At 50.3% G+C, this 27,860-nt stretch overlaps 16 protein-coding genes across 16 annotated transcripts; 6 read left to right on the forward strand and 10 right to left on the reverse strand.

Annotated features, from left to right (window-relative positions):
- Window positions 1–33: 33 nt before the first annotated feature.
- Window positions 34–4,255, reverse strand: sec31 (putative protein transport protein (SEC31); the record flags this gene model as incomplete). Its single annotated transcript, XM_056713462.1, has 9 exons — window positions 34–78; window positions 139–437; window positions 492–854; window positions 929–3,215; window positions 3,271–3,357; window positions 3,415–3,648; window positions 3,702–3,807; window positions 3,870–3,986; window positions 4,047–4,255. The coding sequence occupies 9 exons, from the start codon at window positions 4,253–4,255 to the stop codon at window positions 34–36; spliced, it is 3,747 nt and encodes a 1,248-aa protein (XP_056567177.1).
- Window positions 4,256–4,709: 454 nt separating this feature from the next.
- On the forward strand, window positions 4,710–5,227 carry N7489_007713 (RNA-binding protein; the record flags this gene model as incomplete). The annotated part of the gene is made up of 2 exons (XM_056713463.1): window positions 4,710–5,030; window positions 5,090–5,227. 2 exons carry the CDS (start codon window positions 4,710–4,712, stop codon window positions 5,225–5,227), a joined length of 459 nt encoding a protein of 152 aa, XP_056567178.1.
- Window positions 5,228–5,503: 276 nt separating this feature from the next.
- N7489_007714 (uncharacterized protein) lies at window positions 5,504–6,124 on the reverse strand (the record flags this gene model as incomplete). Its single annotated transcript, XM_056713464.1, has 5 exons — window positions 5,504–5,603; window positions 5,743–5,755; window positions 5,818–5,880; window positions 5,981–5,996; window positions 6,065–6,124. 5 exons carry the CDS (start codon window positions 6,122–6,124, stop codon window positions 5,504–5,506), a joined length of 252 nt encoding a protein of 83 aa, XP_056567179.1.
- Window positions 6,125–6,394: 270 nt separating this feature from the next.
- N7489_007715 (cytochrome c oxidase subunit VIb) lies at window positions 6,395–7,043 on the forward strand (the record flags this gene model as incomplete). The annotated part of the gene is made up of 6 exons (XM_056713465.1): window positions 6,395–6,461; window positions 6,537–6,539; window positions 6,653–6,683; window positions 6,746–6,827; window positions 6,886–6,949; window positions 7,009–7,043. 6 exons carry the CDS (start codon window positions 6,395–6,397, stop codon window positions 7,041–7,043), a joined length of 282 nt encoding a protein of 93 aa, XP_056567180.1.
- Window positions 7,044–7,722: 679 nt separating this feature from the next.
- Window positions 7,723–8,397, reverse strand: N7489_007716 (uncharacterized protein; the record flags this gene model as incomplete). The annotated part of the gene is made up of 1 exon (XM_056713466.1): window positions 7,723–8,397. The coding sequence occupies one exon, from the start codon at window positions 8,395–8,397 to the stop codon at window positions 7,723–7,725; it is 675 nt and encodes a 224-aa protein (XP_056567181.1).
- Window positions 8,398–8,627: 230 nt separating this feature from the next.
- N7489_007717 (uncharacterized protein) lies at window positions 8,628–8,911 on the reverse strand (the record flags this gene model as incomplete). The annotated part of the gene is made up of 2 exons (XM_056713467.1): window positions 8,628–8,698; window positions 8,752–8,911. 2 exons carry the CDS (start codon window positions 8,909–8,911, stop codon window positions 8,628–8,630), a joined length of 231 nt encoding a protein of 76 aa, XP_056567182.1.
- A 1,062-nt stretch (window positions 8,912–9,973) lies between these two features.
- N7489_007718 (phenylalanine--tRNA ligase) lies at window positions 9,974–11,518 on the forward strand (the record flags this gene model as incomplete). The annotated part of the gene is made up of 1 exon (XM_056713468.1): window positions 9,974–11,518. One exon carries the CDS (start codon window positions 9,974–9,976, stop codon window positions 11,516–11,518), a length of 1,545 nt encoding a protein of 514 aa, XP_056567183.1.
- A 570-nt stretch (window positions 11,519–12,088) lies between these two features.
- Window positions 12,089–12,962, reverse strand: grpE (mitochondrial nucleotide exchange factor MGE1; the record flags this gene model as incomplete). The annotated part of the gene is made up of 3 exons (XM_056713469.1): window positions 12,089–12,121; window positions 12,189–12,614; window positions 12,687–12,962. 3 exons carry the CDS (start codon window positions 12,960–12,962, stop codon window positions 12,089–12,091), a joined length of 735 nt encoding a protein of 244 aa, XP_056567184.1.
- A 755-nt stretch (window positions 12,963–13,717) lies between these two features.
- On the reverse strand, window positions 13,718–14,524 carry N7489_007720 (uncharacterized protein; the record flags this gene model as incomplete). The annotated part of the gene is made up of 2 exons (XM_056713470.1): window positions 13,718–14,393; window positions 14,445–14,524. 2 exons carry the CDS (start codon window positions 14,522–14,524, stop codon window positions 13,718–13,720), a joined length of 756 nt encoding a protein of 251 aa, XP_056567185.1.
- A 498-nt stretch (window positions 14,525–15,022) lies between these two features.
- On the reverse strand, window positions 15,023–16,811 carry N7489_007721 (putative methionine permease; the record flags this gene model as incomplete). Its single annotated transcript, XM_056713471.1, has 4 exons — window positions 15,023–15,161; window positions 15,212–15,609; window positions 15,667–16,395; window positions 16,455–16,811. 4 exons carry the CDS (start codon window positions 16,809–16,811, stop codon window positions 15,023–15,025), a joined length of 1,623 nt encoding a protein of 540 aa, XP_056567186.1.
- Window positions 16,812–17,319: 508 nt separating this feature from the next.
- On the reverse strand, window positions 17,320–17,566 carry N7489_007722 (uncharacterized protein; the record flags this gene model as incomplete). Its single annotated transcript, XM_056713472.1, has 2 exons — window positions 17,320–17,328; window positions 17,396–17,566. 2 exons carry the CDS (start codon window positions 17,564–17,566, stop codon window positions 17,320–17,322), a joined length of 180 nt encoding a protein of 59 aa, XP_056567187.1.
- A 693-nt stretch (window positions 17,567–18,259) lies between these two features.
- N7489_007723 (uncharacterized protein) lies at window positions 18,260–19,353 on the forward strand (the record flags this gene model as incomplete). The annotated part of the gene is made up of 5 exons (XM_056713473.1): window positions 18,260–18,496; window positions 18,550–18,604; window positions 18,632–18,756; window positions 18,806–19,111; window positions 19,138–19,353. Coding segments are annotated over 5 exons (939 nt in total), but the record flags the coding sequence as incomplete, so codon positions are not given.
- A 1,117-nt stretch (window positions 19,354–20,470) lies between these two features.
- cbpA (putative calcineurin binding protein) lies at window positions 20,471–21,313 on the forward strand (the record flags this gene model as incomplete). Its single annotated transcript, XM_056713474.1, has 1 exon — window positions 20,471–21,313. One exon carries the CDS (start codon window positions 20,471–20,473, stop codon window positions 21,311–21,313), a length of 843 nt encoding a protein of 280 aa, XP_056567189.1.
- An 824-nt stretch (window positions 21,314–22,137) lies between these two features.
- N7489_007725 (DNA-directed RNA polymerase II core subunit RPB3) lies at window positions 22,138–23,328 on the reverse strand (the record flags this gene model as incomplete). The annotated part of the gene is made up of 3 exons (XM_056713475.1): window positions 23,218–23,328; window positions 22,599–23,164; window positions 22,138–22,525 (listed from the first exon to the last, which is right to left on the reverse strand). The coding sequence occupies exons 1-3, from the start codon at window positions 23,269–23,271 to the stop codon at window positions 22,138–22,140; spliced, it is 1,008 nt and encodes a 335-aa protein (XP_056567190.1). The 5' UTR covers window positions 23,272–23,328.
- Window positions 23,329–24,149: 821 nt separating this feature from the next.
- Window positions 24,150–24,774, reverse strand: N7489_007726 (NUDIX hydrolase; the record flags this gene model as incomplete). Its single annotated transcript, XM_056713476.1, has 2 exons — window positions 24,683–24,774; window positions 24,150–24,577 (listed from the first exon to the last, which is right to left on the reverse strand). Exons 1-2 carry the CDS (start codon window positions 24,729–24,731, stop codon window positions 24,150–24,152), a joined length of 477 nt encoding a protein of 158 aa, XP_056567191.1. The 5' UTR covers window positions 24,732–24,774.
- Window positions 24,775–25,870: 1,096 nt separating this feature from the next.
- Window positions 25,871–27,841, forward strand: N7489_007727 (arginyltransferase; the record flags this gene model as incomplete). Its single annotated transcript, XM_056713477.1, has 9 exons — window positions 25,871–25,925; window positions 26,097–26,141; window positions 26,234–26,312; window positions 26,370–26,555; window positions 26,626–27,030; window positions 27,100–27,197; window positions 27,258–27,323; window positions 27,415–27,665; window positions 27,716–27,841. The coding sequence occupies 9 exons, from the start codon at window positions 25,871–25,873 to the stop codon at window positions 27,839–27,841; spliced, it is 1,311 nt and encodes a 436-aa protein (XP_056567192.1).
- Window positions 27,842–27,860: the final 19 nt, after the last annotated feature.

A 27,860-nucleotide genomic window follows, 5' to 3' on the forward strand; every position in this document is an offset into this window, starting at 1 on the left:
TTCCCTTTACTCGACAAGGTACAAGGGCGTCATTTACGGAGTAGCGCGGCTCATGCTAATCAGACGCTTCACACCGACCTGTAATTATACTTGTTAGTGACTGTTCAAAGCTTATAAGACCAAGCAAGGTTCACTCACCATCCAGTTGCCACATTCGTCAGTCCGGTTGGTCATGATATCAACATGAATAGCGAGGGCGGCATTGTAATCGCGTTGCTGGAGTGCGCGAGCCAAGTTCGCCATGTCCTCAACGGTGTTCGGCTTGAGTAAGTCCTCGTTGTTGAGGTGATCAAAGAGGATGTTCAAGCGGCGCTCGGCGTCATCAACCTGTGCCTTGAATGCCGCAGGGGCCCGGGTCTTGACGCGCTGCATGTCCGCCGACAGAATCTCGAAGACGGGCTGTGCGTTTGCAGGAATGTGTGAACGGTCACCGGGGGCTGTAATAAGGGTCAGTTGACTGGAACTAATTATTGGTAACTGAGGTTACTCACGATACTTGGGAGCCTGAGGAGTCGGCCTCTGCGACTGGGCTGTTGGAGGCCGAGACCCTTGAGGCGGCGGTGGGATTCCCTGGGCCATAGGTGGAGGCTGTGTAGCAATGGGAGTGGTGGGTCCATATGGGTTTGCCGCAGGGGGTTGTGATACTGCCTGTGGGGCGTATGGCGAGGCAGAGGCCTGGGGAGGTGGAGCCACTGGGCCACGAGTCTGCAGTTGCGGGCTCGCTGCCTGGGCGGCCGGGCTTGGTGCATACCGGTTGGTTGGGGGTGGCACGCTAGGAGGAGCGTTGTAGGGCGACGCTCCGCGGGGGATAGATGCCGGGGGGACATGGTTGACCCCGGAGCCAACGGCGGTGACTGAGGGAGAGAAGCGTATGGGTTGGCAGGGGGCGGCGGGGAAGGCCCAGGGATGTTAGATCCAGGTTGCCCACCAGATGACGGCGACATCATGCGGGGCGGCGGAGGCACCGAGCCCACCTTTGGTGGGGGAGGCACGGATGGTGCGCGTGGAGCACCAACCGGGGGAGGTCCCTGGGGCATATTCGGTGACTGGTTGGGGAAAGGAGAGGCGATTGGCGCAGAGGTTGCGGCAGGAGTTGCATGGCGGGGTGTAGGAGCCTTCGCAAAGCCTTCTGGCAGATCGTTCCATGCAGGAAGGCCAGTGGCCGTGGTGTATGTTGTGACTGTGTTGGCCGGCGACTGGTTAGATGACGCCCGAGGAGGGGGAGGGACACCAGCACCTGCGGGCTGTTGTCCGCCGAATGCAGATGGTGGAGTATAACTGGTAGGCCTCATGCCCTGAGTTGGCTGGTACCCAGCTGCCGATCCGTAGGCGCCTCCTGTCGACATAGCAGCGTAGGGGTTGGCAGGCTGAGCTGGCGAGGAGGTCGCTGGGGGCGCATATGGATTAGCCTGCTGGGTAACAGCAGGCGCAGGTGGTGCATAAATGTTAGGAGCAGCAACTGGTGTTGGAGTAGCAGCAGGGTTGAAAGTTTGCGCCGGCTGGTACATATTGGGCTGTTGCGGGAGGGGCTTGAAGCCAGATTTGACTCCGGCAGCCGGCTGGGGTGCCTGTCTTGTGGCAAGCTTGATGCGGTTGCGGGCTACTTCAGCTTCGGGGTGCTTCTCGGGGACAAGGTCGAGGTACTTCTGAGCAATTTGCAGGCGTCCATGGGTAGCGACAACATCGGCATATTCAATGTACTTGTCGTACAAGACGCTCAAGCGCCAATCCGAGTCCTTGTTCCGCTCCGTATCCTGGAACTTGGTGACTTGGCGGAAGATGGTAACCTTCTCGATCAGACCTTGCAGAGCACGGACATGGATGGAGAAGGAAGAGTTGTCAGTGTTGCTTTCAATTCCTTTCTGCTCATTCTCGCGGAGCTCCTCAACCCAGATAGCAACAACCTTCTCAAGCTTCGAGCCTGCCAAAAAGCAGAAAGAAGCATCCTTGCGGGCGCTCTTATCGTCGCTGTTCTGAATCTGCTCCTCCAGGCGGTCACCGAGAGCATCGCAGAGATCAGGGAATTCCTTCTCGTCGGCAAAGGTACACAAGGCAGCCATAACTTCCTTCCAGTTTGACAAGTCGGCATTATGCACCACATCCCACAGGTTCTTACCCACAATAGACGCGAGCAAGCGCATATAGTTCGGACCGGCGGCCTGCTTGGAGAAGTAGTACTCCTGTGCCTTTTCGATGCATTTGGGGCCGCCGCAAATAGCAATCATGAAAGCATCGGACATCTTATCCTCCCGGAGGGCAACGTCCAGAGCTTTCTCGAACTCCCCAAGGAGCAAAGCGCGAGTAATTTGTTTCTCTGCCTGGCTTTCTGAGCCATTGAAAATTTGGAATGGGTTGTTGGTTTGAGCACCCTTGGAAGCAGCCAGTTCAGAGAGGAAGTTGTCACCTTCGGGGTTCGCATCGAACATGGATTGCAAACGCTTGTGCTTCTTGACTCCAGCGGGTTTGGCGGGAGCGCCGTTGGTGTCCTCGCCTTCCTTCTTGTCCAAACCAAGCTGCGCGAGACTATCGGCGGCCTCATCAGCTTGATCCTGGAATCCAAGGTACTCCACCAAGCCCTTGCGTGGATTTTCGGAAATCAAAGCTTGCATCACCTTCCAGTCTGCCTTTTCTGCTTCACTGGAAGCACCTGAAGCGCGCGACTCACAGAGAGTACGAATATCGCCCTCTTTCAATGCAGTTTCAAAGCTTTCGGTGGCATTGCCAACGGTCTCATCAACTTCGAACGACGTGATTTTGATATTGGATGTACGAGAGCCCTTCTCAGTCAGACCGAACGAAACGACCCGACCTCCGAAGCCAAATGTAGCACCACAGGGCCGCTCAAGCCAGCGAGGAGCCTTCGGGAGAGAGAACTTGGAGACTTGGGGCTGGGTTTGCGCCTTGTTAAAGAAGTCTTCGCCGTCCAAGGCTTGGTTGTCATCGGCAATGGCCTGGGCGCTATCGCTCTTCGTGTTCTGGAGGGTCTGGACACAGATCTTTCCATCGAATGACGCGGTTGCGAAGAAGTTGGGGTTGTGGGGGTTCCAGCGGGTCTGGAAGGTCCAGTTTGTGACCACGGGGAACTCTCCGTATGCTTGGCCGATTTGGGGGTTCCAACAGATATTACGGTTATCTTTGCCGGAAGAAAGGAGGAGGTCAGGATCATGCTCGCACCAAGAAAGTGAAAGCACACCGGACTCGTGGCCTGTGAGTGTCTATACAAATAATATCAGTATTAGGTCACACCTGGACTCTGAATGAGTAACCTACCCGCTCCGGGGCGTGGGAGTTGCGCAGGTCCCAGACATAAAGCACCGGGTCTGACTCGAGCGGTGACGATGTAATGAGCTTTGTGGGCTAGACGTGAAAATGGTCAGCAATTTTGAAATAACAACGTAGGACGTGCCAACGTACTCTTTCGGGGTCCCATGCGACTGCGCTGACAGCCTTTCGGGCCTTGTTGTTCAGTGTCAGACTCTCTTTTTTCGTCTTGACATCCCAGACCGTCACAAAGCCGGAGCTGCTACCAGTGACCAGAATGTGAGGAACCTTCCTGTTCCAATCCAAGCAGTCGATATCATCTGTGCGGGCGGCGTTGTTGCCCAACCGGAATGGGTTCTCGATGTTGTTTAGATCCCAGATGAAGAGCTACCCAGTAATTAGCCACATATCCATCCAATTACCATCGAATCGCAGCCTACCTCTCCCTTTGCGCCACCGGTTGCCAGAAGGTTCGGGTGTTTCGGGTTGAACTGAAGGGTCTTGATGGCGCCGCTGTGCTTAGTGGTTCTTGAGATCAACGCATCACTGAAATTGTATGATCAGCAAACTATCCCAGGAGTATGATTCAGATGTAGAGTTCAACCAACCTAGATCCAGCAAGTAGCTTATCAGCATCCCACAACTCCAGCGAGCCGTTCTCCAAGCCACCCGCAATCACACCCCGTTTGTTGTCTTCGGACGTTGTCCAGGCCAAGTCATTGAAGCTAGTTACATCAATCAGTTAGCATGCTCATTCTCGTTCAATTTCCAAAAGGCACTCTTACCCGGAGTCTGTATCAAACTTAGCTAGCGGCTGCAGCTCCTCGCTCGCATCTTCGCGGTCAAGGCCCAAATCCCACAGCTCGAGGCATGTCTTGTTGGAGAAGTCGACGTCAACAGCGCCAGCGCGAGTTCCAGTTGCGATCAATGGCGACGCAGCCCCAGGTGACCAGGCGAAGGTGGCCGTCCTTGGGATTTCCCTCAGACGCACCATGATGATGGCAGGGGAGATATGTTTCGGTGAGGATCGAGACCAATAGAGGATGTAAAATGTATCACCCAAGAAACAATGAAACTCAAGTAATGAGGAAGAAGAGGGATCAAGAACCACCCCCTATGAATAATTGACAATGGGGTGATACTCTAGATGTTCCAAGTATAGCAGTAACCAAGTGGCCTCCTGGACTTGGAGGGACCGGGGAACACACGCTAGACCGCTTTGAGACTCGCCAAAACACCTCTCCGAGGTGAGCTGCACGTGATATCAATCTTCCGTTTCGAGCTGATGGCAAGATACAGCTTGGATTCAGATTCTCGAACAGAAAAGCTTAAAGCTTTCTTTGTTGTTGCACGCACTTTTTTCTTCTACTACAACGTGCAATCTTTTCATATTGCCACCCGTATTAAACACCTACCAATTTCAACCAAAGCGCAACTACGTACACATCATGAGCGAAACTACGCGGCTTAAGAGCACCGTCTACGTGGGAGGTCTTGACCAGGGAGTGACCGCGCACACACTTGCGGAAGCTTTCGTTCCGTTCGGCGAAGTCGTTGATATCTCGCTGCCCAAACCAGACCAACCCAACTCCACCGAAGTTCACCGTGGATTTGGATATGTGGAATTTGATCTGCCGCAAGACGCCAAAGAGGCAATCGACAATATGGATGGCAGCGAGATCTACGGGCGCACGATCAAAGTCGCCGCTGCGAAGCCTCAGAAGGATGCCAACGAGGGCCTAGGCAGCAAGACTGCGATCTGGGAACAGGTGCGTTGGACTCGATTTTATACCTACTTGCGGTCTATACTAACCGGTATGCCATACAGGAGGGGTATTTGGCCAAACATGCTGTCAGTGAGGAGGATAGGATAGCGGCAGAGGAGGCTCTGTCTGCAAGCAGTCGTCCCCAGGATCCCATGCAGGGATTGGAACAATTAGATGTTGCTGGGCCGAAGCCCGAGTGAAGCACGCTACACTTTACGATAGCTACGACGAAGATGAACCAAAAAACGCAAGTCTCACACCACAGTACAATTTGCCAATTACACCACCAGGATTCAGGCCCGGTAAGCCAGAATATATACACGGCTCGAAGCTCGAGCCCGTTCCTTTTTTTTCTCCACTGGCTTTTCTCAAAACATGCCCATCGGCTTCAAATTCTCCTAATCAACAATACAAGTGGCAAGAATCCAAAAACTGAGGATCGCATTCTGAGAGCTCAAAGAAACATAGTGGTACATTTAGTGCTCACGGCTCTCGGGGCTGTTGCGGTAGAGACGCAGGGTCTTGTCGGTCATCAGCTTCTTGCTGCAAGAGTAGACAGCAGCACCAATGGCAACACTAAATTATGAGTTAGCATCAGGGAATGACATGAGCTCGATTGCCAGTGATGGGTCATGGGGGATAAAATTCCGGCATGTGTCGGACAATAGGTTCCTGGCACCAAGCGGTAGATAGTATCAAACAGGGAGAAACGTACGCAAGGACGAAGCCTAAATATCAAATAGACCGTTAGCTCGATTTCCGATCGCAAAGTCATGATTATAGCACATACCGATAGGGAGCAGCTCGGGGGGCACACGCTTGAGCTGGCGCAGACGCTGGGAGATAGTGTGGGCTGTAGGCGCATGGTTAGTTCAATGGCTATCCCCATAAAAGTAAAGCCATGCTAAATGGCTCTGGTTATCACTAGACTTAGTGACCTCAGAGATGCGTACCACTTTGTTGCTCCTTCTACAGACATGAGTTAGTAACCGAGGGATCGTATGATCACAAGATCATTGCCGAAGGGAAGAACATACAGGAGTAGGGAAGTAGAAGGCCCGAGTGGGCTGCATCCGCAGCATGCGAGTGGGATACATGGCGAGATCAGTGGTTCAACCCTGGAGTAGCAGAAGAAGAGTGGGATAGAGGACGAGGTTGGAACACCAGCTTTCCGAGAACGTGACTGGCTCGGGTGTAAAAGCGAGACGCTCAGTGGCTCTCGCTTGACCGCCCGCGGTCGTATCCGGCACTTCACAGCTTCAATCACCCAACGTCGCTCTTCCCGGCTCACTTTCTCCCCTCCTCTGTTTCCACTCCACTCCAATTCTTCCTCTGTGTTGTTTCTCTAGAAGCTGCACATCGCAAATATGGGTGCTATTCCGGAAGCCGACCCCGATGAGGTCCTCGAGACCAAGCCCTTCAAGTTCGTGACTGGTAAGTCCACTACCCCCTCCCGAGAAAACCGGGGCCATGAGTCCTATAGAGAGTCAATGGCTAATATAATTGCAGCTGGTGCGTAAACCTTGATATCTTTCCGCTTCTTTCGCTCGTCGCATGCGCGTGGACCGATGTTCCCCCGATCGGCTGATGTATGGTGTAATTGACAATTTTCGATTGAATCGCAGGCTACGATGCCCGTTTCCCCCAGCAGAACCAGTACGTGATAAGCTATTATTCGGGTGCCTTTTATATTTTTCTAACGTTGATTCGCTCGGCAGGACCAAGCACTGCTGGCAAAACTATGTCGACTACTACAAGTGCACCACTGCCAAGGGCGAGGACTTCCGCCCCTGCAAGCAGGTAATATCAACACCGTCAATACCCTCAAATCCCAGCAGCTTCTAACAGCGTCTCACAGTTCTACCACGCCTTCCGCTCTCTTTGCCCCAAGGCCTGGACCGATCGTTGGGACGGTCAGCGCGGTACGCACCTAGCAGTCTCCTCTGGATATGTGTTCATTTATACTAACTTGTGTTAACAGAGGCTGGCAACTTCCCTGTCCACCTTGACAAGTAGATAATCAACAGCTGTTTTTGGTTGGTCAAGTGAGCCGTGTCAAATTTTTTATGTATCGACAAGTTCCAATGTACTCTACTGGGTCACGCGGGGACACAACCCCTACATTTTTCTAGGTCGTTCCGTCCGTGTAAGGCAAGAAAGGGTGTTGATAAACTCGTATTGTAAAGGGAAATGTTTTTTATCTGGTGCTTGCTCTGACTCTTTTGATGTATGGGCAGTTCCTTTGTTGTACATTCATCTGTATTGCAGAAAGACAACCTAGAATATAGAGCAGGAACCATGATGTCCTTGCGGAAATGCTCTGTATGCGATTCAGTGTGTATAAATCTAATTCTATGTAATCCCACCTCCGACAAGAAAAAAAATTATATCATCCAGCATACTGTACAAGGCCACAGGGCCATGATCTAGATATGCTTCGAGGCCCGGGACGGCCTTTTTTCGAACCTCTGATGAAAGAAACATCCGAAAGAATGCAAGCTATATACAAGCCAAAATGAAAATGGTGTGCATGAGTCTCAGGGTGCACCACCCAAGTAGAAAACCAGAGGAAATGACAAGAAATCGTATATACCGAGGATATATCGGACAGAAGGCGTAAATGTTGTTTTAAGATTGGGAAGAATCGGCGGGGGAAAGGAGATTCACAAAAAGGAATAAATCACTCTTTGCATCTTCAAATGCCCTTCAGCTTGCGGTAAAGCTTCTTGTGCTCCTCGAGGAAGAGGAAAGTGGCAATGGTATGAGGACCAAGACGGATGAAGCTAGGCACCCAACCACGGAAAGTCCATGCCAGGCCTTCCTTGCGGCAGATATCACGCAGAAGACCAATGATGCTCTGACCACCGCCCTCCGCATGAGAAGCCGTCATAATGCGAGTCTTGATCACGTCCACAGGGCTGCAGACAGTGGTAGCAACGAAGCCCGCCATGAACGAGGCTGTGAAGTGTGTGCTCAGATTATCAGCCATGCCAGCCTTCTCAATACACAAGCGCTTGAATGTATCGTAAGAAGCGAGCTGCGAGGCAGTCATGAGGATTGCGCGGGTGGAGTTAGGCCACACTCCGCGGAAGAGAGAACTGAATCCCTCTGTTCGGGTCATTTGAATGATTCCCTGGATTGCGTTTCGGTAGTTGCGGCGCTGGGCGGGAGGGAGGGATGCATCGTGTTGCATGCGGACGTTCATAACATCGGCTGGGTTTCCTGCAATGCCGCCGATGAATCCGGAGGCGGAGGCCATGCCAATGAGGGTGACCAGGCTTGGTGCGCGGTCTGAGGTGGGAGCAACGCGCGATTTCAATTCTTCATAGATACCGAAGCGCGTTGTGGAATATGTAATTTGACGTAACATCGCAGCTGACAACTATACCATATCCAATCCATCCCATCGTTAGCCAACTGTACCCGCGTACTGATAGCCATTGGTATTTGCTATCAACCATATGTTGGGATCGCACATACACCACTGTATAACCCTGTGAAGCCATTGTTCTTCAAGATGTGTACAAACGTCCCGACCATAGTCTTCGGCGCATCGGGCGCACGAGTCTGTAACCGGACCTATTATGCGACAAACAGATATCAGCGCCGGGGCTCGGAATCGCGGGCATGGGCCATTGTCTCGAACGGCTTGGAGCGTCCAATTACCTTAACTGTGGGCGAGTCAGCATATAGTACATAATTGAGTGGATAACTGAGAACGTACCTAGATCTAACGGGTGCGTCACGGACGCCGCGAAGCACGAGGCCGAACCCCCAAACCAAAACGGGTAATGCAGCTGCTTCGGCTTTGACTGCGCGGGCGTCTGAACGGGCACGACCCGGGAATGAGGAGCAGCCTCCAACATCTTGCCACTGTCTGCCATCTTGCTGGGAAACAAGACCCCTAAGTATACACAGTAAAAAAAAAAGGCGGGGAGAGTCAGAAAGATATGTAATTTTTTCTGGCCTGTTCTCGGCTTTTTGAACGTGACTTGACGTAATTTTTCCAAGTTTGGCCCTTTTAAATACCGACGGAGACAAATCAGACTCCGAAACCACTCGGCCAGCCGCCGAATGTAAAGAAACAGCCAATCAGCTCGAGTATCTTGATGGGGGCTATCCCTTTCACCAATCATATTCTCGGGTTTGCGGTCTTTTCCTTTGCCCCGGATAACATCTGGTATGGGACATACAGCCCTGGCCCAGGCACTATATCATCCTGCTTCGGTCGTTGAATTGGACGCCGAGGGTATCTTTGCGCATACAGCCATTATAATAAGCTTCTATAGAAAGGATGATATGACGGGAATCGGCTATTATGCGGATCTTCGGAGTTTTTACGGATATTGGCCGGTTGGAGTCGGACAACCGAGGGGTTCTACGGGAGGGGCAAGATACTATATGCATAAAGGCTACCAAGAACTCTAGAGGTATATAGTTGTGATGTAATCGGAGTATAAAAGGTATAAATATTCTAAAGACTAGAGTTAGGGCTACCCTATTGATATATTGTTTCGCGGGTTTCTCTCGGCGCAGATGGGGTACATAGTATTTGCACTCCAACAATGTCGCATGTATAAAAGGAAAAGCAAAGAGCTGGAATAGGACGCAATATCAACCGACAGCCTACTTTTGTTCTGGTTCGAGTGTGTACTAAAAGAGATGTATATTTTATAATGTGAAGCAAACTGCGTAGTAGACAGGGAAGCCTCAATTTAGAAATAAGATTAAAATGATTCCGGCTAAGAGCTGCAGGAGTTAGAAAGACCTTCAAACATCTTTAAATCATACGTCTCTCTCTTCTAAAAAGAGGTAAATGCTGAGCGATCTATATTCTTGGTTGAGCAGACTCGACAATGTACTTCGGGGACTAATTTCGCCGACCCGAACATATGTTGATAGGTTGATAGCATTGACGGACAATTCTCACAACGCCCAACTCAACCATGAGGCTATTCGCTACAGGCCGAGCCCTGCGTGCAAGCAGTGGCCGTTGGTCAATTGCCTCAATCCGGCCCCAGATTGCGATTCCGCGCTTCATCCCACGGACTCCCATTCTCTCCCTCAACCGCGAATGGAGCTCAACTACAGCTCGCCGGAGTGGACAGAAAGCAACCACTACCTCCAAAACACCTCAGCAACAATCTAGCCTCAAGCTTGAAGGGGAGACTTACCCAACCGACCAGTGGACCAACACCCCTGATACAATCCTATCTCATATCGGACGACGACTCTACCTCGACGACAACCATCCTCTCGCCATTACACGCAAACTCATTGAAAGCCAATTCCCAGCCCCGAGCTATGGAAACTACTCAGAGAAGAACCCTGTCGTCTCAACAAGACAAAACTTCGATGTCCTCGGCTTCCCCGCGGACCACCCAGGCCGCAGCCGCACAGATACCTACTACGTGAACGACAAGACCGTGCTGCGCACACACACCAGCGCACACCAACAGGCATATTTCCAGCAAATCGCCCGCAACGAACACACCCGTCCAGAGGAGGTCGGCTACACCGTGATTGCAGACGTGTACCGTCGCGACGCGATCGACCGCAGCCACTACCCCGTCTTCCACCAGATGGAGGGCGCAATGCTATGGAAGCGGCCGGCGACGGATCCACTCTCCGCCTCAACCGAAACAGCGGCGCGGATCATGGCTGATGTGGAGAAGATCCCCCGACACGACGTCGTAGTCGAGGATCCGAACCCGACTATCCACGCGCAGCGGAACCCGCTGCAGGACGAGCACCACAGCGCCGAGGAGGTCGAGGCTGTCGCTGCGCATCTGAAGCGTTCCCTCGAGCGGATGGTGATTAAGATCTTCACGGAAGCGAGCAAGGCCGCTGCGGCGAGTAGCGGTGGTGCGGAGCAGGAGCCGCTCAAGGTGCGCTGGGTCGAGGCTTACTTCCCGTTCACCAGCCCGTCTTGGGAGCTAGAGGTGTTCTGGCAAGGTGACTGGCTGGAGATTCTGGGGTGCGGCGTTATCAAGCAGGATCTGTTGATCAACTCGGATGTGCCGGATCGGATTGGATGGGCGTTTGGTCTGGGCATTGAGCGCATTGCTATGCTTCTCTTCAATATCCCTGATATTCGGCTGTTCTGGTCGCGTGATGAGCGGTTCTTGTCGCAGTTCCGGGCTGGTCATATTGCCCGTTTTGAGCCTTTCTCGAAGCACCCGGCTTGCTATAAGGATGTTGCTTTCTGGTTGCCTCCTGCGGCAGTGACGGGTGGCAACAGTGCTGCTGGTGGGGCTGTGCCTTTCCATGAGAATGATGTTATGGAGATTGTTCGTGGGATTGGTGGGGACCTTGTCGAGGATGTTACTCTCATTGATGAGTTTACGCATCCGAAGACTTCGCGCAAGAGCATGTGCTACCGCATTAACTACCGGAGCTTGGAGCGGACTTTGACGAACGAGGAGAGTAATGAGATGCATCAGAAGGTCCGGGAAAAGCTAGTTGGAGAGCTTGGAGTTGAGCTCAGGTGAGTCGGGCGATTGTTGGGTTATACTTTTGTACTATACTGTCATTATTATGGAGAATATGTAAGATATAGCATTCCTCCCGAGGTCTCATCAGGGAATATCGATATATACATGGATATCACTAAGCTAGGATTCCAATAGATATAGACCATAGCCAGCTTTGTCTTTTATTAAAGTCTAATTTAGTTACCGAAGGCGGAAGGAGAATGAAGAACACCAGAGGCTATAACAGTGCCCCGAAGAAGTGTGTATTATACAGTGAGGAGGAGAGAGTTACCGGGGGACATAGAGGTACAGAGGTCACAAAACAAGTGAAAGATACCCCCAACATGAGACAATCCGTACGCCTCCAGACACATGCAACAAGGGTGTATCATACAGCCGAATCCAAGAGACAAGCAGAAAGGTAGCAAGGAAGAGTAATTTTCCCGGGTCCAAAAGCCAGCCGTATCCGAGTATAGAACCCTATCGTGATCATGATGTATGACATATGGTACAGAGAGAAATGAAAGAAACTTGAAAATGCTGGATCAGAAGGTCGAAGGATTAAGAATCGAAGTTATCGTCGACGATTTAAGCGTTCTTGACGACACCGACCTTGGCAGCCTATAAACGAAGAAAGCAGTTAGTCATAATACTCGGCTAGAAAACTTGAATCTTAAGTGGTACTCACCCGCAGAACGCGGCCGTTAAGACGGAAGCCCTTGCTCTGGACGTGCATAACATCGCCATCCTCGAGGCCAGCAGCCGGGGCCATGAAGGTAGCCTCGTGCAAGTTTGCGTCGAACTTCTGGGCCTTGCCGTCGACCTTCTCGGAGGGGTCGAAGCGCTCGAGACCATGCTTCTGGAGAGTGTTTAGGAGGATTTTCTGGGTCATGTGGAGACCGTCGACGAGATCCTGGAGGTCCTTGTTCTCTTCGGTCTTAGCAGCGGCGAGCTTTTCCGCGGGCACGGCCAGCAATGCGCGGTCGAAGTTGTCGATGCTGTCGAGGAGGTCCTTGGCGAAACCTTGGATGGCGAACTTGCGGGCGGCGTCCATGTCGCGCTTGTTGCGTTCAACAAGGTTGCGGGATTCGGCGACGGAGCGGAGCCATTTGTCCTAATAAGAAGTTTGGGTTAATATTCGCTTGCGAAAGACCTGCGGAGCTACCAGTATGGGGAACTAGCTTACCTTGAATTCAATGGCTTCCTTGGTCTTCTGTTCGAGCTCCTTCTTGACGGGATCCTCGGCCTCTGCGTTCTCTCCGTTCTCGGTTTTCTCAGCTTCGGCGGCTTCCTTGGTGTCCGTTGAGTAGAGACGGGTAGACCGGGGAGCGAATGGCCGGAAAGCCGGGAGACGTGGTTGTTGTGTGGTCCGTCGCAGCGCCAGCGATGCTGTGGAGGGGGAAGAGGCGGAGAGGATGGAGCGGGCGGCCTGAGCCTGTCTGAAGATGGTCCGTTGGAACATTATGAATAGTGTGATGTGGAATTGAGAATGGGGACTCTGTGAACTGGAGGCGGAATCATTTCGGACAAATTTAATCGGGAATCACCTGACCGCCTTGGCAAGGAAAAACGCTGGGCCGGACGTTCTTCTGGCTTCTCCAAGGCTATTACGTACCACATTGCTTTCACTTGCAAGGTTGAGTCATTGTGTGGGCTTGGTCGCATATGAACAGGCGTTCAATTGACTCATGACTCGCAAATATTGCCCAATGGACCATCTGCGACATAGGCATGCAACGGATAGAGCTCCGACTCATGGAAGTTCAAGCTGAGCTCTATTGCTCAAGGCTTTGCATAAGTTGCTTCATGAAACACTAGGTTTGCAACATTAATACAGGATGTGGGCTGTCTGTGTCATTTATTCATCACCATGGCATCCAAGGATATCGACTTATTGCTGTGAGCTATATATCTCGAGAGCGTTTGTTTACTCTTTTCGGGTTAGCGCCATAGGTAATCCCAACGCATAAGAAGCGATTGCTTCTATCTCGATAACTGGGATGGACGGGCTTGACATTCAGCCCGTCTTACCTTTTTACCAGACTATGTGTGAAGGAGGCATGGCCATTGCGATGTCGCTTCATTGGGGTATTCGAACACATATGGAGTTTTGGGGATTAATGATTTTGACGATTTCCCCAACCACACCTGGGAAGTCGCCATCCAGCTATAAAAACTGGTTCCTCTCATTCCTCTCAACAGACACGCCGGATCTTATTAGGGAAAGATGATCGGTTCATTTTCGGCTTGGCACTTAAGAATCCGCATGATGGCACGGCATTCCTCTTGATGTTCCTTCCTGTTGGGGTCCAACCCGTACGCAACACGAATTGCCTTTTCAGACATGCGGTTCTTCGTGAACCATTTCTTTTCGGTCGGTGTGAATCGCTCGACCCCTGAGGCTCGAATCAGACCAGAGAATTTCAAGATTACAAATCTGTGCCGTTCACGCTGGGACCAGAAGGCGTGAATCAGGTAGTTCCCGTTAGGGCACAGAGGCGAAATCCCGAACTCATGGCCTAATGGAGGCTTGCCAAGCTGGACTTGGTACAGGTCGGGCCCTTGATCCTTGGGCTTGAAGTAAGCCACGATATTACCATTAGTGTTCTTCACAATAAAACCGGGGTAATCTGAGTCAGTGGAGCCGCATATAACAGTGTAATCTTCCGTCACTGGCTTTCCGATGATGTTGCAGAGCGCTGCGGGGGCATGCAGAACATTCTTCAAGCGGAGGGTGCAAGGCGAACCCGGATCGGTCTGAGTTGGCGGGCTCATGGTGGCGAGATCGACGGTTCCCATCCCAATGACTTCTGCCCTGGCCCCGGTTATATCTGTGAAATGGGATGTAAAGGGGATGTAGTCTATACCAAACCAACAGCGATCTTTGGCAACGCTGGTTTCGTTAGATGGATACATTCAGCCCTGTGAAGTGGGAAATACTAACTGGGTGTCGGACTTGTCAGAGAAGACCCAGGAGGGACACGGAGGAGGCGGCCTATCGGGCCTCACAGGCATCGATGCCATGGTGAGGCAATCACTTGCTCGGGGACGACTCCGAGGAACTGGGAAAAGTGACTTGAGAAATCCAGTTGTGATTTCAGCAAAACGGGGAGAGAGAGAGATCCGTATGCTGTATTCGATATGGGGGAAGGTGAATAGGAAAGAGACGAGGAAAAAGCAGAGACCAAAAGGAAGATAGAGGATGAGAGAATGAGAGAGTGAATGAGAGAGAGAAGGAGAGGAAGAGAGAGGAAGAGAGGAAGGAAGGGAAGGAAGAAGAAAGGAGGAAGCCTCGATCTGTTTGTTTGTGCACAATTGCTCTGGGAAGTCACTCAAACCTCATCTTTTACATGCATTACAAGTGGACAAGTCCTGGATATTATCCACCTACTCATTAGGGACTCCTGCCTTACAGACAGAATCAGCATCCTATAAATATTGTCTCCCAAATGAGAATATGAAGCCAACAACCAATCCATAAAGTGAGCATGATATGCGTCACGCTGTCACTTATTCACTTATTCACTTATCATATGAATGTACGAGCTTGATGATGCTAGTCCCGTCGGCCAGAATCTCTTTCTCTTCCTCGAGTTGATACCCTCCCCACTGTGGGAGTAACACTGTCCAGACATACCAGTAGAGAACACCAGAGAGCATACTGTGTTTGTTAACAAGGTAAAACTCACACATGGAAGGATTGCTACTCACATTCCAATCCCGACAAGTGGATATGTAGCATAGAAGAAATCGACGTCCCGCCAATTCGGCGGCGGAATAAAGGGTGCTACTAGCAGGACTAGACATACTACAACCCGTAACCAGACAGCCGGCAACCACGCTCTGAAGGGTCGTGGAAGATGAGGCTCCCGGTATCGCACTACCAGCAGACCGACTGTGATTGCCAAGGAAAACATCTGTCCAGGGTATCCCTCCAGGTCCAGGATAAAGTTATAGACGTCCCCTTGTGGCGGTAGGGCGAGGACCAAGGCAGAAGGGATATAGTGCACAATAAGTCCACCCAGTGGAGTCCCAAATGGCCGCGAGGACGAGAGAACATTTTGCCATGGAAGAAAGCCTTGTCGCGCTATCTCTTGATTCACACGTGCCTACTAAATGTTAGTACATCGGCTTTCAAATCCATGCTAGTAGCCCCAAAAGCGTACCAAGCCAAAGGTCACTACCATCACATTCCCGGCAGCTGAAATGGCAATAGCAAGTGGGAAGAATATCTTTCCAATATGCTCCCCAAACAACCTTTCGAATAGCAGTGCACCTACTAACTCCCCGCTATTTTTGATCTCTTCCAGCGGAATGACGAGGAAGTACGAAAGATTCGCAAGAAAGTATAGACCACCGGCTGTGACTAGCGCAGTAGGACACACAGTCTTGACTATCTTCACGGGATCATGGACCTCACTGAGGACGTTGTTCACATTGCTCAACCCAGCGTAGGAGTAGTAGACTTTGAACAAAGCCGATGAAAGTAGACTCCAGCTCCAGTTCGATCCTTCCCACATCGAATTCCAAGAAAATGAGCTAGCGACCCCTGGCACTGGAGATATATTATTAGTATCTCCATACAAACCCAGAAAAACCACCCAAACCCCCGCCAAGGACATCGCAGCAATGAGAAATATCTTCACCCAACCAAGGACATTCTGGATGAAGATGCCAGTTTTCAAGAAACAGCCATGCACAATAGTAATGGCAGTCAAGAGACCAACAGCAAGAACCTTATGCTGAAGCTCAGTGGGCTGAATACTAAACGCGAAGAACGCATATTTCGAAAAGATAATGCAGTTGCTCGCCGTGAAGCCCAGGAGCACTACCTGGGCGGTTATAAGGCTTGATGCGAGAAACCGCGGTCGGGGATAGGTATACTCGAGGTACACCTGCGCAAGTAAGTAAATTTAGCCGAACAGCATTCCGTAATTATGCAGATGCGCTTTACCTTTGTTCCTCCTGAGCGAGGTAGCATGCATCCGAATTCCATCGAGACGGCTAGCCCGCAAGCCGATATTATCGTCCCAACCAGCCATACTAGCAGAGTCAATCCTATGCTTCCGGCGGATCTGACTATTGAGCCTGGTGTTGCGAATATACCGCTTCCAATCACTTGCGAAACGACTAATATGTATGCGCTGGACCAGTTGATGCTCTTTCTGTAAGGTGTCCCTGGTAGGGTGTCAGGGTAGGGTGTCGGAAACTCGTCGGATGAGAGACCGAGTGGTTCTTGTTGAGAGCTGTGAGATGGAACGTTGGAGTAAGTTGATGAGTTTAAGAGAGGTTGTCTTTCCTGGATGTCCATGGTGGGCTGTTGTAGACGGTTGAAGTATGGGCCGAATAACTATTTATTCATAGTGGTTATACGGTGAGAAGCATTATAGGATGTGAATAAATGCAATTCAGAGAGGAGAACCGAGGAGATAAGGTGCATTGAGGTGCTTGGAAATCATCTGGCACGTCATTCAGGCCGACTGTTGTGTGTCGGATCCTTGCAGGGTGGTTCACGCCATAGGAATGTGATTGCACAACTTTAGATGGAACCTATTGTGCTTTAAGCTTTGAAGTCAATGTTAAATTATGACCGAATACTGTACTCGAGGCAGTGATAGCGGTGCTAATGACCCGTATGTATCTGGTACTATATATAACACACGATAGTTATCCAGAGGCACAGGAAAGTGATGCGCAAAATAAGCAACCCAATAGAAGGATAATAACGGTCTACCACCTATAGAGCGTAGTTATTTAAATTCAAGAATCCCAAGCCTCTAAAGCTCCAGGCCGAATATACGTATCCAGAAAGCCTACCCTCAGAGTACCTAGATATCGGCTGTTCTGATTTAGTATCAAATCCCAGGATCAACAAACCGGTCAAGGAAGACTTACAACGTCAAATTCTCCCAAATCAAACTGATTATTATCCACAATTCGAGCGACCTTGCCCCCATCCGAATCAACCGTCCCGACAACCCCATTGCTAGCGACCCGATTAGCTTCCGCGAGCTTGTCGCGACGTTTATTCTCTTGGCTTAGGTAGATCCTGAGTGCGATAATCATGATTGACGGAAGATTGCAGCAACCTTAAGCGCTGTAAGCCAAATATTCCGCGAGTGCTTCTCTAAAATATAACTTACCACAAGCAAAATAATCCAAGTTGATGTGTAGCGAGGCTAGAATCTTTGTTAGTATGACAACCCAAGCTAGCACAAATTATTAACTCACCTTCCATTCCGGCCGGAATAATTGCGGAGAGATAATATTTCCCAGTCCGTATCCAATGTGATAAAGCGCAATGACAGTAGTTTTCTTCGTATGACCCGCTGACGCATTGGCAGCCCAGATCATGACAATGGCATATGGGATGCTGACAGTAGATCGAATCCAGATTCCAGCGATGAGACCGTCGATTGGACCAGGGCAAGGCTGTCGGGTCCATCAGTAGTGGATCATATTTTTGAAAGAAGACAACTACTAACCTAGTAGAAGGATGCTTGAAAGAGCACCTAGAATGTATGCAAAGAGTGATATCCATGCTCGGCAGTTCTGCAAGTTTCAGTCCACGTTCACAAGAATGTTCGGACCTGGCTTACCTTGGTGTGGTACAAGGTTATCGCCGCTGTTATTAGAAAAAGAATGATACAACCCCCATCATGGTTCCTAATAGTGTTGTTTGAAGAACGGTGAAACCAAATGGGTTGATGATCAGTGAATATTGGTTGATCACTCCGTTTGCCATTTCCTGGGACCAGAGGGGTAGGAAGAAGTAGTGCCTACGGAGACATCCTCATTGGGGCGGATGGGATTCGATCCGTTCGTGATATAACTTTGGTTATTGCGTTCTTGCTAATTCGAGTTCAGAGTGTCAGACAATCGTTCATCCCGGATTATAAGCTACAGTTCAGTGGGAAGGTATTCATCAGGCGGATGTTTGATGCCTCATTGGTAGAAGGCAAGATCCCTGGTTTGCCTGCTGATTCGATACACTGGGTATATTCTCACTGTGTTGAGGGTGTCAGAATCATTGCTAATAATAATGACAGTGGGGCCCTAAAGACAACTTCTTTGCGTCTGGGCTTGTTAAGTGGAAGAATCAGCGTTTCATGCCTGAATAGCTCTGACAAGACCCAGGCAAGGACCAGTACACCACCGTTGAAGCATACGATGACCCGCGCTCAGCAGAGAAGGTGGAGAAATGCATTTTGCGGGATAAATTTGGCAGTGTGGAATTTTTAAGAGGGGCATACAAGGTACACTCCCAACTGACCTGTCTAAACCCATTAGACTCACAGCGCTCAGGACTGGAATCCCACGTTCAAAGCCCTGACAGAGCTCACACTATCCACAAATCTTTATCCCAGTTTCGTGGGAGATGCCCTCCCAAACTGGGTCTTTGGGTCACGAGTGACTCTAGTCGGAAACGCAGCCCATGCTCACGGCGGTGCTTTCGCAGCCGGAGGCTCGCTGGCACTAGACGACTCCCTCGTTCTTGGCCTTGCATTCGAAGAAGTGTTTTCTTCGAGTAAGGCCACGTTCTCACCTGAAAATATCAACAAGGCATTGGGGCTGTATAGTCAAACCAGGCAGCCGCATACAGCTGGGGTTGTTGGGTATTGTGCATAGCCAGATAGACAAGAAAGGTACTATTTTTGCAACACACGAAGAAGAGGCTGCACTTGTTGCTCGAGACTGGCAGACCAAATACGGAATGGCTATCGGAACACGACGTTGAAGCTGCGTTCACCGCTGTTGTTGAACAACTGGAAGGGGCGCAGCGACAGGTACGCCTTGCTGGGCCGGAAACAAAGAGAGATGGAGAGATTCAGCTCCAACGAAGCAAGTTGTAAAATAGATTCATTGATTGCCTAATGTCGACTTAGCAGCTTAAGCTCATGGACGGATTGTCTTTATGCTATGTTGATTTCAATAAACAGGTGTCCTTGAGATGTCTTGCCGGCTAAAAGTACCAAGAAATAGCGACGTATACAAGTGGATTTTGCGACATCCGGCCTAAACATAGCTGGGATCTGGTGTTTTGTACAACTGATAGGGCAAAAGATCTAAATTTCCGCAAGGCTTGTGGACCGGTATGTGTCACAAAGATCTGTGCCAGTGTCATAGCCTGCTTTGTTTTTCTATGTCTCGGGAATTGATAGGGTATATGCTCCAGAAATAAACAATTGAGTAGCCTTAGGGCTGAATCAAACATGTCTAATCCCAGACTTTTCCCATTGCAAAGCCCCAGTTTTGTTATGCAAGGCTTGGGAAGAAACTGTGGGTGGCAATGCTTGATAGTGGAGGTCTTAAAGGCGTAGGCAGAATGATAAACTGTACAAGCCAATGGGGGCTTAGACAATAAAGATGCTAGCCTTGCACAGGAGTACTCCGTCCAACGCTGTATGCATCGTACTCCTCCTTCGCTTGCATCGGATGCTCCGGTTGGAAAAGGGGCGGAGCTTGTTGAGAGGTCACGGGGTGTGGCTGGTGCAAGCCAAAGGGGGAAATCGACGGGAAGCAATGTGTGGCGTCTGTGGCGCATGCACAGCACTCCGGCTGGGAACGTTAATAGTTTATTGCTAAAATCCAATAAATCCCAATAAATCCCAATAAAGTATAGTAGATCACGGCCCTTTTGATCTGAAAGAGTTTAGGGCTAAGCCGGGAACAGGTGGATACATGGAGAGACGTGGAATGGCAGAGGCAGTGCAGGGATGACGATAGCTGCGCCCCCCGGCTTTAATTTGGGGAAATGTCTGTTTTAAAGAGAGGCAAATCCGGAGTTCTTTGAGTCTTTCATCTTTCAAGTTTATCTATTCTGAATCATTCCCGCCTTTATTGGAAATTCTAGAACATTAGAACATTTCTCTAAAGTTCTTATCCGGTGGCAACCTCCTTTATCTTCTCCTTATCCAACCTCCAACAAACAACCACCAAACCATAAACCATACAATACACACACACGAAATGGCCATCTCAGCTTCATCTCCACACTCACTGGCTTCATCACCAACATTAACTCGCTCATCCCACACCTCACGACCATCTCTAACTCTCGATATCGCCAACATGCCCGCAGTCTCTCAGCCAACACCCCCCTCCAACACCCTCCTAATCACCAATCTCCACGATCTCCTCGTCTTCCAACCCGCAGCACTGGAAGAAATCCGCAACCAAATCACCGCCGTGGCCCCCCTAAACTCATTCTCCCCACTTCCCTCCATGCGCCGCATCGTGTGCTCGTTCCACAACGACACAGACGCCACAGCAGTGCGCCAACTCCTAGACGGCAAGCGTCTCCTAAACCGAGACGTCCACCCCCGGATCTACTTCGGCGAGCCGACCGCAATCCTCGACGGCGGCCGTCCCAAACTCCTGGAAGCACCACAAGTCTCGAAGATGTTCTTTATCTCACCGCCGCCCAGCCCGCCACACGGATGGGTCATGCGCAACGAGGACCCGCCCAACAAGGAAGTCCACGCGTCGGATCTGGCACATGCACTGTCCATGCTGAAGACGGACCAGATGCAGGAGACATATGCCGACCCCGCGACACCGGTCTCGATCTCCTCTGACAAGCGTACGTCCAGCTGGCCGACAACCGGCTCCCAGCAGCGTAGCAGGAGCAGCACCCTCATCTACAATCCTGAGGACCATGGTGGTAGTCCTAATCTCCCGGCTGTTATGGTTGAGGATATGACGCTGGATATTGATGAGGATGTTGATATGGATGCTTTGAGTCCGATTGAGATGGCGGTTAACCAGATGCCGCCTAAGACTGCTCGTCCGCCGGTTGAGTTGATGGAGTAGATTCTTTTCTCGAAGGTTGCTGTACTTTTTGTGTTCTACATTCTGCATTTTAGCGAGGCATGGTTGTGTTTGTATAGTCGCATCTGTGGCATGCCGGGCGTTGGGAAAGGATGGGCATTTCAGCAGCTTATTCAGAATTTGCTTGATGTTTTATTGCTTTACGCAGGACGATGGTTAATAGGATTTGAAAATAAACGTGTTTGATATTCATCTCATCTTTCTATGTAGTTCCATCTGATAACCTATACTAATGCTTAATTTGACCTCTGGCCCAATCTTTGCTTGGACATTGAGCTCAATCGTCGTTTGGACACATGTTATATAGTACGGACCTACTAAGAGACCTAGACACCCGACGTGCTAAACCTTGGAGGGAGCATTAAAGAGCGATAGATCAGAATAGATCCCCGCCTAGTCCTAGACCAGCCATGTAGATGTAGAAGCTAGGATAAGAGGGCTTTGGGTGAATCGAGACTATGAGTATGGGAATTCCTCGATTCTTTTCATATGCAGGCTTAGGACATGGCTGGCATGCGGATATTCATGCTTAGTTACTAGGGTTAAGGGCACTGGTATTTCCACTCGGATGAGTCACTTGGTAGTTTTAGCAGAAGTTCCGAAACATAATATTTAGTATTTCCAGGTTCACCGAACCAACGAGTAGATATTTGAGATCCAGAGTCCAGTCGTTCTCTAGTATCAGAAGACCGTCCCCACAGCAAAAGATACAAAGAACGGAAAACTCCAAAGTGCGCCCCAATTCACCAGGAAATCAAAACTCCATTGCGCATGCTCGAGCTCTATTTTTCTTGGGTTATACATGTTCAGAACCCATAGCTGCTCTGTCCGTAAGGCGTAGCACCATACGGTGTCTGTGCACTAGCGCCCCAAGCACTGGCCGCACCGTTTCCGTAGGCAGTCATGTTTCCGTCAATGCCCTCAGGCGGCTCATAAGCATCGGGGTCATTGGCACCCATCATCTCAGCATCTTCAGCTGCTCCGCCGTGTCCATCCTCACCTTCACCCAAGAGGACGGAGACGGTGGTTGCGAGCTTGCGCTGGAGCGACACAATACCCTGCTGGATGATCATATCCGGCTCGAGGTTGCCGATGCTCTCGACGTCGAAGTAGAAGCAGTTAGGCTCGGCATCGTAGTCAAAGGGCTGGTCAGGGTTGGCAGCGGGCTCCCATGCAGCGTTTTCAGAGACAGGCCTGTAAGAATCATTGTTAGCAGATATGTCGAAGCAACCTTGTGTAATATCAAGCCAAGACTCCAAATACGCACCATTCCTTCGCTGCATCCTGCTCATACCAGTAGTCCACATGGCGCAGGTTGTTGTTGGGGTCGTATTCGAAGCCAACAGCAGCAGTGGGAGCCCACTTCGCATGCTCCTTGGCGGTTCCCTTCTTCGCCAGACAAGTCATCTTAACCTCCTGCCCTTTGCGCAGTTTGCAAATCAGGGGTCCCTTGTTCTCTGGGTCGGTGGTAACGGGATCACCGATCTTGTCGTTGATTCGCTCGCCGACGACAATCAGATCCCGCGCATAGACGGACATGATGCCGCTGCCGCAGCGCGCGTGCAGAGACAGCGTCACGCTGCAGCGCACACAGTGGTCTTCGCAGTCGCAGTCTCGTGTGTAGTCGAGGTCTTGGTCGCAGTTATACGAGTTCAAGGGGATCATGCCGAGACGGTGGGCGAGGAATTCATCGGGGAGGACTGAGGTGTTGCTTTCGATTTCGATTAGGTCGAGGGCCAGAGTGGGAACTTCGGCGAGGATGGTTCGTCGGAGGGAGTTGGCGAATGCGAGGTCGACTGCGGTCAGTCTGAAGTCGACGCGGTACGGTTCCGCCTGACATATTTGTGAGTCTATTGTCCTGCTGCTTTTTGGATGTCTCGCCTTACTTCGCGGACTGTCACTTGGGGGCCTGTGGGCTCGAGATCCATTTCGTAATCCATGTTGGTATGTATGCGGCAGCGCTGCTCGCCGCCACCCTTGTCTGGAGCTGGTGTTTATCCGCGGGTCATAAAAGTAGAGGAATAGGCTAAAGTATTGAGGGGTGCAATGGCGAATGACGAGGTAATGAGAACTGTGGTGGTAGATGATTCGGGCGCGAAGTTGTTGGCTTGAGGGCACGCGGATTTGCTCCCTCGGAGACAGCTTTTTGCGCTTTGCCTAATCGGGTCACACGCTCGAAGTGAAAAGTGCCAATATCAAGTCGCCTCTTTTTCTTCTTCTTTACATTTACAGTTATAATAAAATGCATTTGCTTCTCTTCTGTTCATTTCATTCTTTTCTTTCCCAGATTAGAGAATGAAGGAAGTGGTTCAGATTTGATTCACTTGCTGGGTATCGACACTGGATCCAAAAGACTGGTATCTAGAACTAAGGGAAAAGTGTACGCTGAACTCAAATCTGGCAAGTGAAACAGTGCAAGCAATGGGATTCAGATAAAGTAGTCCGATATCACATTTGATAAAATAAGGTATCCTCCGGTATCAATGCAAGAACGTCCCGAAGCCTTCAAGGCTGTTTGCAAAAAGGCGTCTATCAGAGGGAGACAGAGCAAAACACAGGCTCTCGTACGGTTCATTCGCAAATGAATCAGTAGACGGGTAGCGGCAGCCCGTCAAAGATGCAAAAAAAGGGGGGTGAAAGGGTAAGAGGTAGACAAAGCCAATAGCAGAAGCGACGAAGCCACCTTTTTTTTGGAGTTGGTCATGTCGAGTCGTTATCAGGGAGTAGTTCTCTCATAGTAGTGAGCACGTATATGTTGAAGAATGATGAGGGGAGAGTATTCGATGTGCGAGAGGACTGGATGTGCATGCGATAGGGGCTACCGCTTCAATGAGCTGCGATTCAACGCTTCAAGCAACTCGGGGCGATTCGCGAGGGCAGTGGCAGCCTGTGCATACGAAACCCATTGTCGTTTCCGCTTGTGCATCTCGGGCCACTCGGTTTCCTCTCGCTCGACGGTGACTTCAAAGAACTGGTATGACGCTTTGGGCGCTTGCGCCGTAAGAAGGCCGGAAGGTCTCATATCCGGGATGAGACCGAGATCTCTGATCACGATGCAAACGACACCGGCTTCCTCCCAGGCCTCACGGCATGCAGCCTGCTCGGCGGTTTTTTCATCGAGCTCCCATCCACCCTTGGGGAGCACCCAACCTCCGGGTCCCGCGGACTGAATCATGAGGACTTTGGTCTTGTCGGCGGAAATAGGGACAACGCCGGCTACCAGTCGCTCGCCTTTTGAGCCGTAGCCTAGGACAAGCCGTTAGAGTCAGGAAACACGGGGAGAGTGTAGACGTAAGGGGGACGGGTTCCCCCCACGTGCGCAGCCGCAAAGCGACCTCAGCAATAACTCACGTTGGTTTTTCCGCCCAACGCGGGCTTCCATAGACCGTATTTGAGCCATTGTAATAGACAATCGAATATCCTTGGTTTTACTCCAGGATTTGGTGGGGTTGGAAAAGTCCCCGGGAAAATGAAGAAAGAGAGAGAAAAAAGAGTGTAAAGGCCAAGGATGTCAAAAAAAGGTCAAGGGCAAGCCAATAGATGATGCTCTCGCAAGCTCCCTCGGAGCCTATTAGGTCTCTGAGGTGAGAGAAGAAGCTCCCGGTGTCTCGGTTGGTGTAGATGAGCGGGAGTACAGCGCGAGGGCGGTCGGGGAGGGAAATTTTTTTTTTTTTTTCCCTTTAGGATATTGCGGAGGTAGGCAATGGAGATCAGGTCTTCCCGTTCATGCCTGACGGGGGATTGGAATGGTAAGTGAAAATAGGCATGGTTTTCAAAAGAAGAACTGAGAAATGGGAGGTTATTGAGGAATGGAGAAAAGATGAGAAGTGGGAATGGAGGGGCACGGCGGCGCAGTCCGGGAGAAGAGTCAAGGTACGTTTCTTTTTTTTTTTTTCTTTTTTTTTCCCTCACGTTTTTATTATTTTCTTGTCTTCTTTGCATATTTACATTAGTTGTCTTTGGTACATCGTCTACTATAGTCACGCTACGGAGTAGAGTCATTGGAGTCATTCTAAAGTGAGGACAAGCAGTTCAATGACCTTGACTTCTCTCCTTTCTCTATATATGGTCATGTGACTAGGTCAAGGAGTTGCGATGTATCTATATTTGGTATTATCGAGTGTATTTGACTATGTTTTGCTATATTTTATCACAGTTTCCTGTAGCCTACGGTTATCTACAGATACTATTCCTATAATTCAACCTCATACCTCTGAATGTGCGTCGGTTAATGAGCCTCTTAAAACCTACGGGATTTGCTGGTACCGAGAAGGGGGAAACTCGGGCGATTCGACCAGAAACAACAAGATCGGCCCTGTGGCTTGAGACAGAAGATACATACAGTTCAAAAGCTATAGAAGTACCTAGGTAACTAGGTAACTAGTATGTATGTTTATACATAAGTACCCTAAACGTATATTCCCCTTGCCGTAGAGATACAATATTTACAACATTAACCCCCGGCTTCTCCGACTTCACCTTTCTCACTTTCTCCTACAACTCACATCCACTCAGTGCCAACACATATCCAATCTAAACATGCAACAAGTTGACGCCGAACGCGCGCGAAAGCTGTCGCTGTTCCGCCCACTAGGTACGTCCCACTCTCCTGCAGGGAACCACTGAGATAGGCTTCTGTTACCCCGTGGCGCTTCCACTGGCCCAGGGCGCTACCACTTCGGGGAATTTGGCGGGGATGTCAACGCCCAAAGCTCTTGGATCGTCCAACCTCATGCAGAGACTAACTGCGTTGTGATCCTCTCAGGTTACCAAAAGAACTCGTGTGGTTACTGCAAGTCCAAAGATGGAAGTTTGTTGCCCCTCCCCCTGCTGTGTTTGGTCCTTTTTTTCTTTCTATTTTTTGTCAGGGCTAGAAAGTCAGGCAGGGATGCTGACACGTAGAAGGTGCATCGTACTACACCAGCTCGACGTCCGTCCTCCCGGAACATTATGACGAGCTGATCAATGGCGGCTGGAGGCGGTAGGATTGCCAGGTTTATTTTCCCTGTGCTCCATCAGACCATACTGACATCCTCAGATCGGGAAACCTCTATTACAAACAAAACCTGCTTCGGTCTTGTTGTCCTCACTACACACTGAGACTAGAGGCATCCGCTTATCGGCCCCGCCGTGATCAGCGCAAGGCCATCAACAAGTGGAACAAGTTCATTCTAGGTCCCGAGTATATGCGAAAGGCAGCCCGGCTTTGTCCGCGAACCCGCGAGTATGCAACCCTATGCCAATTTGATATAATTTGATATCAGATTATATTCTTATTGCTAATCAACGCACAGAGAGAAAAAGCACCGCAAGTGCAACTTCGACCTCCTGTCAGCTGTCCACCAGAGCGAGTACGACCACATCAAACGGCCCATTGACCCTGCTACCAAGCTTCCCATTGAACCAGCGCACCGCTTCGAAGTCACTATTGAAGGTGACTCTGTGTCTCAGGCAAAGTTTCAGCTGTTCCTCAAGTACCAAACGGCCATCCATAAAGACGATGTCTCTCACTGGAAACCCAAGGACTTTCAACGCTTCTTATGCTCAGGCATCAAGCGAACTCCGAATCCCCTAACTGCCACCAACGCTTCCGAGAAGAAACTCGGTTCTTGGCATCAGTGCTATCGTCTGGATGGCGAGCTCATTGCTGTCGCAGTATTGGACTTGGTCCCCAGCGGCGTCAGCTCCGTCTATGTCTTGTAAGCTGATGGCTGACTGCACCCTGAAACACCAAAGTATGTGATAAGCTGATATTCAGTACCACACAGCTACGATCCTGCCTATGAGCAATGGGAGATTGGCAAGCTGAGCGCCATGCGTGAAATCGCCTTCGCAATCGAGAATCAGTACATGTACTACTACATGGGTAGGTCGCAATCGTGGAACTGGTCCCTAGTTTGGTGCTCCTCTAACAACCAAAATATAGGGTACTACATTCACTCCTGCCAGAAGATGCGCTACAAGGCCAATTTCCGCCCCCAGTACATCCTTGGTAGGTCCCACTCGTGCCTTAGTCTTAGTACATTTTTTTGTGCTACCTGAAAAGTTGTGCACGACATCTGACCGTTTTATCTGTTACTCAGACCCTGAATCCTGCCACTGGGACCCTCTTGACGGCGAAATGACGGAGAAGCTTAACTCCCGTTCCTATGTCTCTTTGTCTCGAGACCGAGCATCCTCCCCTGCGCCTCTGGCCCCGGAAAGTGACGTCGATCTAGAGGAGGTTTCCCTCTTTGATATTGGCATGCCCGGAGTACTTACTGTCCCCGAAGTGGAAGCACTGGACCTGGATCATTGGCTGCTGTTCTTCAACGACAACTATGTTCACATGAAGGTATGCATTTATCTTTTTCTCAAATCTCATGTCTTTACTAACTTAACTAGGATCTGGTCAAATGGGAAACCATGTCAATGACTTCGCCAATGTCTATCAAGGGTATCATCGCCGAGTTGGCCGCAGTCCTGGGCCCCAAAATTGTCCGAAACAGTGCAGTGGACTTGCTCGGTTGATCAAAGATGATGTTTCAGT

This window comes from Penicillium chrysogenum (assembly GCF_028827035.1).
Source record: "Penicillium chrysogenum strain IBT 35668 chromosome Unknown utg000004l_segment0_segment0, whole genome shotgun sequence".
In the NCBI taxonomy this organism is placed as follows: Eukaryota; Fungi; Ascomycota; class Eurotiomycetes; order Eurotiales; family Aspergillaceae; genus Penicillium; species Penicillium chrysogenum.